The 7354-nt window shown below is 45.5% G+C and overlaps 2 protein-coding genes across 3 annotated transcripts; both read left to right on the top strand.

The window, feature by feature from the left end:
- The first annotated feature begins 511 nt into the window (after positions 1-511).
- Positions 512-4705, top strand: LOC120644661. Of its 2 annotated transcripts, XM_039921343.1 has the most exons (8): positions 512-758; positions 932-1053; positions 2130-2241; positions 2350-2399; positions 2993-3083; positions 3178-3239; positions 3313-3511; positions 4119-4705. In XM_039921343.1, the coding sequence occupies exons 1-8, from the start codon at positions 698-700 to the stop codon at positions 4226-4228; spliced, it is 807 nt and encodes a 268-aa protein (XP_039777277.1). In that variant the 5' UTR covers positions 512-697; the 3' UTR covers positions 4229-4705. The 2 variants fall into 2 exon arrangements, with proteins under 2 accessions (XP_039777277.1, XP_039777278.1); XM_039921344.1 differs by lacking the exon at positions 3178-3239 and having other exon boundaries at positions 513-758; positions 3335-3511.
- Positions 4706-5037: 332 nt separating this feature from the next.
- Positions 5038-5649, top strand: LOC120644660 (50S ribosomal protein 6, chloroplastic-like). Its single transcript, XM_039921342.1, has one exon. It carries the CDS (start codon positions 5099-5101, stop codon positions 5456-5458), a length of 360 nt encoding a protein of 119 aa, XP_039777276.1. The 5' UTR covers positions 5038-5098; the 3' UTR covers positions 5459-5649.
- The last annotated feature ends 1705 nt before the right edge of the window (positions 5650-7354 follow it).

Genomic DNA, 7354 nt, shown 5'->3' with positions numbered 1-7354 from the left:
GCCGCCGGTTACTTTCCCCATTGATGGCGACGCCTTTACCCACCACCCACGTCCCTGCAGATCCACCCGTCGAGGATCCGCGCACGCCGCCGTCGAGAGACGCACCACCCGACGGGATGTCGCTGGGGGACGATGCGGCTCGCTAGGGTTCCTAGGGTTTGGGAAAGAAAGGGGAATGGAGAATCGGATAGGCAGCGGACGGCGGTGGGGGTGTTGGTGCGGTGGCACATGACATGTGGGCCCGTGCCACGTAATAAAGGCCGCGTGGCGTCGACGTGGCGCCAGATGGGACGAAACAACCTTCAAACCCGGCCAGAGAGGTAAGTTACCCAGTATCAGGACTCGGAGGACCCAGTTCGGACGGTTTTCGAGTCCAAGGAGGAAACTCGGACTCGGCCATAAGTTCAGAGGGGTAAATTGGATTTTTTCCAAAAAAAATGAAGCTTTTCCATCAGGCCATCCGAAAAAAGCCCTCTCAACGCCACTGGGCCGAACCCCACTGGTTCGTCAAGGCCCGGCCCATTTCCACGCGTCTCCACGTCGCCTCCCCGTCTTGCACGCCGCGCCTCGCACGGCCGCCGCCGCCGCAGCCGCATCGGGATCTCCCTCCGGCCAACTCCCGCCACAGCCGCCGCCGCTCCCTTCCTCCCCTCCTTCCCTCCAACCCCGCGCGGAGGCCGCTTCTGTTCTCGCGAAGATGCTGGGGTTCTCGACCGGCCAGCTGCTGGTCATCCTCGGGGCCTGCTCCGTCATGATGAGTAAGCGATCCGCCTTCCCGCCACCGCATCCTGATCTCCCTCCGGCCAGTCGCCGGCGGCGACTGGCGCTGAAGGGGGCACCGATGAGGAAATGGTTCATTTTGGGGGCGGATTGGCAAGTTTCGGGAACTGATGATGTTCCTGTCTGATCCGATTCCTTCGCTCTTGTTCAGAGCCCAGCGACATGGTGAAGATTGCTAGGACGGCCGGGAGGATGACCGGGAGGGCGGTCGGGCGGCTCATCGTGGCGCGCCGGCAGCTGGACGAGATCCTGGGGCAGTCTGCAGCCACCCAGGTAATTTTTGGCTGCACTCCCCATGCCCCCCACCCCCATTGAAGAGTAGGCTGTGAGTTCGTATTGAGGAGATGGTGAATTTCACCGAGGTTAACTGACCTTCGTGGATAAGTGTTCCTTTGCCACTCTGGGAAGCTACTGAATTTTAAGCGGCAAATTGGAAAGTGATGCTTTTATATCCATTTCTTTAAGTTTTCCGAGTGACTGGCAAGTGGCAATGGAAGATACAGTAGGTGAAATACTTGTGTTTTGTCCAAGAAAGGATGGAACACTCAATCAGCCACATTGTTGAAAGCTCTTTCATATCCAGCTTGTTTAACAGAGAAAGGATGGATCGCTCAATCAGCCACATTGTTGAAAGCCCTTTCATATCCAGGTTGTTTAACAGTTGATTCCATTTCTTTTTTCAATGATGAATTGAGGTTCTGGGTGTATAGAAGAATAGAAGGTTATCCAGTATGGGCTCCCTTCATGAGCATAGCATTCTGGTTTCTTGAAACAACTTGGTTGATGCATCGCTTGTTACCTTTGCCATACCCTAATAGAATTAGGCATTTTGCTCATTGGCCTGTTGTCACCCAGTGCCACAAGACAGGTGACAAACCTGTGTAGAACAATACAAGGAATGGGCGCTCCTGTCTGTAACTTTAGTTTCACTAGTTAGAGTTGCATAATTGGGCCAGTTAGGATGTATGACCAAATTTAGGTGCACAGCTGATCAAACTCCATTGCCAAATTCAGAACCTTGAATTGTCTCTCCTCATTTTCGCATAATTTTATTTGTACAGAAATTTCAATATTTCTGGATGGTAAAGGAAACTCACAACTAGCTGTTAATACACCTGAGGCTAACCAATTGCATGTTTCTGTGCTATTTATTTTGATAAATAATGCTCTTGCTGTTACCTATATTGTTAGTTAAACGCTCACTCCTTTGTAATTGTGACCAAAATTTCAACAGCTGAGATGATTTATGGATGTTTTACATGCTTATTCTTCGTGATGTTCAATATACGTGTAAAGCCCATGTGATAGTATTTGTCATTATGCGTCATTAATATCTCTCTTCTATTCAGGTTCATAAGGAGCTTAAAGATGCGATGACCCAGCTGGACTCAATTCGTTATGAAGTTCAGAACCTGTCTAGATTAACTCCTGGTCACTTCAACACGAGACAGCAGAACACTGGTAATTATAACCTTGCTTTCCAATAAGGTCGCAATTTCTGTGGTTACTATCTCCTAGTGTATTATTTAACTTCAAAAACATCGGCTAAGTATTTACACATTGAAGCAGGCATGGCTGAAGCAGGGAAATCTGTTGCCTCTGATGTTTCTGTAGCTAAGGTATCATGGTTCTGTAAATTGTCTTCTCTGGTTTGGATTTGAATAGATTGAAAGCGGTTTGAGCTGGGAAATCTGATGCCCCTGATGTTTCTGTAACTAAGGTATCATGGTTCTGTAAATTGTGTTGTCTGGTTTGGATTTGAATAGATTGAAAGCGGTTTGAGCTGCCTAAAAGTTCATTAATTGTTCTCATTTCAAAATAGTGTGCTATACTGTTTTAGCAGACAGGAGATAGCAGCCTGCTGCGTCTACTGATGAATAGTCTGTACCACTGCTTCAGTACAAACTTAGGTTGATATGATCCCATTTTTTGCGTATTATAGCCCTGTTCCATTTTGAGTCCTTACTCCCAGGCTTAGAGCATGCACGTCATGAAGAAATTATTTGAAAGAATAAATTACTTTGGTTTAATTATGAGTTTGCTTAATGTTTTACAGTAAATAGAGCTTAGCATACCATGGCCACTACATACTGAAAACTTTTCTTGCAATGCTTTGACTATGGAATTTAGAACATTGATTTGTTTTGCTCAATATTTCTGTTTTCTTCTGTGTTAAAAAATGTACTTAACATAATTTATAATGATCATGCAGCCAGAAGAATTTCGTCATGAAATTCGAAGTATAATTCGTGAAGAAATTGAAAGCTTCTGTAGAACACGACCTGATTCCACTCAAAACTTCGGTAAATATAATGTCTCTTTCTTTAATTAAATATAAATTATTTCTTTCTGACCGTTGCCAGTACTTGAATAATTGGATCTGCACAAATATTTCAGCAAGCACAACTGATGTTAGAAAAGTTGATGTGGCTGATGACCATATGTCACTTAAATCCAAGGTGTGATTATATCATCTCTTCATTTTCTATGCAAGTGCTGGTTTACCAATTCACCGCTTGTTTGCTCATGTAGGACATGAAAATTGCTGGTACAGGATTGACAAATCTACACAGCCAAGCAATGACGTATGCAAGGCTATCAGAGGCCCCAGGACTTACGGCGGACTCTTCCTTGAGTGGAAACTATCAAGAACAACTCCAGGAAAACAATGGATTGCTGAATGTACTGCCAATATCTGCTGAAAGTGCTGGATTACTTCCAAACCGCTCAGGTATATAGCCAATCATGCATGTCTTAAATCTGAACTCTTTAAGTCTTAACTCTGAAGAGTTCAGATTTTGCTAGAAATACTGGAATGTTGTGATGTGGAGAGGTGGGCAGGACTGTCCGGTGCCTGTGGTGGATACATAATAAAAAATATTGTTCATAACTTCTACATTCTAACCTTTTCCTTTTGGTAATGCTACTCACTGTATGTGTTAATCTTCTGCGAGTTGTTTCCATGAATGCTAAACTAGCTTGTTTAATTAACTCTACTTGGTGGAGTGTCCTGTTTTCTATCCAGTTATCTTTCATACACATTTCTATTAATATTTCTGCCGATGTATAATAAATGTAGTCTATAAAAATTGTATCAAAGATTGTTAACAGAAGTATGTATATCAGTGATAGTGCTCAGTAGGTTGATTGTAGTCTTCGAACACCAGGAGTGCAAAATTGAATATATAACTAAAGTTCTGCAGAAATACACCAGGGTTTCCTAGTTTATCTTTAATTTTTATATCACATCACATTATCTTATTGAAATTATTAAGACACTGCAAATACTTAATATCAGTACATACCCAATTCCATGTCCCTTTGTTTTATCTTGACAGGTGGACCAACAAGCTCAGACCTAGTCCTTGAAGCTGTGCTTGAAGCAGAGGTCGCTGAGAATGCCAAATTTTTCGTCTCGCACCCACATGATCAGTTGCCTAAGGAGTGATGGTGATGATGTGCTTGAATTGGAAGTTGCAAACAGCACTAAACTCTCTGGCACTTATGTACTATGTAACACTTAGGTGGAACACTGAGTTGTTGACCAGTATAGATGGTTCAACACTCTAATGGTAGGTCAAACCACATGGACCCGCTTCAGAAACAGGGCAAATATGACGCCTTGTTGTTCAGCTCAAAGCCTTACCTTGGACGGTGGAATTAAGTGTAGTTACTGCGCCGAAGTGGATGAACTGGAATGTTTTGGCTTCACCTGCAGCTCATTTCTTCTGTCATTGTAGATATTGTTGCTCAAGTTGACACTGTTTTGCTTTGTGTAGTGGTTCATTTTTGTTTGATCACTTCAGCAGCGCCAAATAGTACACCTGGCGACATATGACTACGGGATGTTAAATTTATTGTAATCTGCACAAATGGTTATAGTACAAGTAATGCTGCTCTTGGTTGGTTGCTTGTTTCATGATCATCATTTTGTTCATGAGCCGTGAACAGTAATCGTAATTGCAGCAGTGGCCGACTAGTTGAATCCCACTGTATTTTGATACTGGAACTGAATTGTTTGACACCATATTCTTGCAGAATTACAGTTGCCCATAACTTTGTAACTCTGACAAATTGTTCATGTCGACAGAAATCGTTAGTTTGGATTGTTTTTTGGAAATCAGCAAGACCTTTTCTCTTGAATTGCAAAAAACAGAAAAGGCTCACTCGATGAACGAACGGTCGGATCTCAGCTCTTTCGGACGAACGGGCCAGATTTGCTCAGCACAGCAAGCCCACAACACAAAACAAACCCAATCCAACCTCTCGTCTTATCCCAAACGAAACACTCCCCACTCTCCCCCGAGAAGCAGCGAGCATGTCGCCGGTCACCGCGCTCCTGGCGGGCACGGCCGCGCCGCCGGCCCCGGCGCCGGCGCGGCACGCCCGGCCGCGCGTAGGCTTCCCCACGCTCCCCGGCGGCGGGCGCGCGGCGCTGGCGGTGGAGTGCTCGTCGCGGCCGCAGAAGAAGGCGACCAAGCACCACATGAAGACGCGGCCCAAGAAGACGCAGCCGTGGGACATCAAGCGCCGCCCCGCGCAGTACCCGCCGCTGCCGCCGCTCCCACCGGACTGGACGCTCGTCGCCGCCAGCGCCACGGTTGACGCGGAGGAGGCGCCGGCGCCGGCCCCCGCCCTCGAGCTGGCCGCGGCCGCCGCACCCGCCGCGGCGGACTGAGTGGGCCGCGACGCCGGCCGCGGCTCCTGCGTTATGTTCCCTTGAACAACTCCATTTGTACGGTTTCTTTTGGGATTAACAACAATTGCTCCGCTTGCTCGTGATTATGAATTTAGAATCTGCAGTGCAAGTCCGACGAATGTCCAATACATGGCTGTTGCTGCTTCTCAGTTCAGTGCATTTCTTGATGATTTCTTGGTTGCTTGCTCTGCAATGAAATTCTGCATGCCTAGTCGATTACGGTTTAGCACGCGTTGCTACCAATGGTGGTATAGAAAGTTTGGCTGATCGATAGGTTGTTCATAGATGATAGATTGAACATCAGAAAGCATTGCTCAGCGAAGATTTTGATGGACAATGGATGGATTACTGGAGTACGGTTTTCAGGAACAAGCTGTCTGACAGGACATCTCTCAGGAGTTGCCCAAGCACTGGTTTTGTTTGACTTCAGTAGGTGGCCTTGTTTGTGTGCACAATTGCCAGACATCAGGGGAGATTCCGTGAATTCAGCTTCCATGGCACCAACATTGCCAGACGTCAGGGGAGATTCAGTGAATTCAGCCTCCATGGCATCAACAGCCAATGAACGCGAGGATTTCGTACAAGTTTTAGGAATCAGTTTTTGTAGTGTGAGATGAACATTCCTGCTCTGATAATGAATTTCATATGGCAGCTTATTACTTGCTACTAGGAGCTCCTTCCTGACCTGTACCATTCTGATCAAGAGGAGCATGGTTGTGTGTGTGAAGTGCAATAGCCACACAAGTGCATCTGGCTGCAGCTTCGTTCTCCATTTTAACCTCCTTAAGTGGGAGGAAGCAGAAGGTCGTAAATCTTCCCTATTGGTGCTCTTTGCAGAACCATGATGTTCTGTTGGTAGGTCTGCAGGTAGGTAACCTCAAGAAGTGGCAATGTCCATCAGCTGCAGTGCTGACAATTTCCGGTGAGCATGGTGTCTGACGCTCATCACCTGAACTTTGGCTGCTACGCTGGACGGAAGCAGGGTCACCCAACATTTGTTTGCCTACTTGAGTGGAGTGACCTGTTGAGTTATCTCTTGCTCCACTCCTGCACTACATCCATATTTGATTTGTTCACTAGAGAATGAAATTTGCTGACAGATCGACTAGGTAGGCTACAATTGTTATGTTTTCCAGTGGAAATGAAAATTTTGTTGATGGAATGCACTGATACAGAGAAACATAGCCATAGAAGACTACTTATTTGGCCTCCTGAGTTTAGCTGCTCCCTGCTTTGCTACATCACTGTGAAGCACAATCCTTGGTGTGTGAGTACTGTTGGTTTACTCTTTAGCTGGCTGATCATGAGCAAACTGTTTGCGGCCTCTGTCTCAAGTATAGACAAAGAAAACATGGGCACCCTTTAGCTATCCTGCAAAAATATGAACATACATATTTATTACTGTAAATAAACATTATTGTTCCTTTTGGTACTAATACAATCTATGGATTACAAAAATGACGGCTGAATAAGCAAAAAATGATTGCACTATATTAATCACATGTGGTATATTTTCAGAAGGGAGGCAATGGCATACCGGGCCATGGAGGAGGATGAACAATGAGGCGCTTTCACAAAAGAAAAAAAAAAGTTTGAGGCGCCTAAGCATTCTAAGGGGTCTCTATGGTCGGTGATGAAGGTGGGGAGCCAGAAATTTGCAATTGAGTATTCCCAATTCTCCAAAAAGAAAATGTCCTGCCCGAACTAAAAAATTCCATCATAGGAACAGAGATGACTTAGGCTCCTATTGTTAAAGATGTTAATTAACCAAACTTGCTGCATGCACCTTATGAACCAAACTTTAAAAAGCGAAATAAAATAAAGCAATTACAAATGCACTTTTTGTAGGACATGTTCGGGCACTTGTCTTGCGAG

The sequence above is a fragment of the Panicum virgatum genome, chromosome 8K (genome assembly GCF_016808335.1).
Source record: "Panicum virgatum strain AP13 chromosome 8K, P.virgatum_v5, whole genome shotgun sequence".
Classification (NCBI taxonomy): Eukaryota; Viridiplantae; Streptophyta; class Magnoliopsida; order Poales; family Poaceae; genus Panicum; species Panicum virgatum.
Note: the sequence above shows the minus strand (reverse complement) of the source record. Positions and strands in the feature narration are given on the sequence as shown.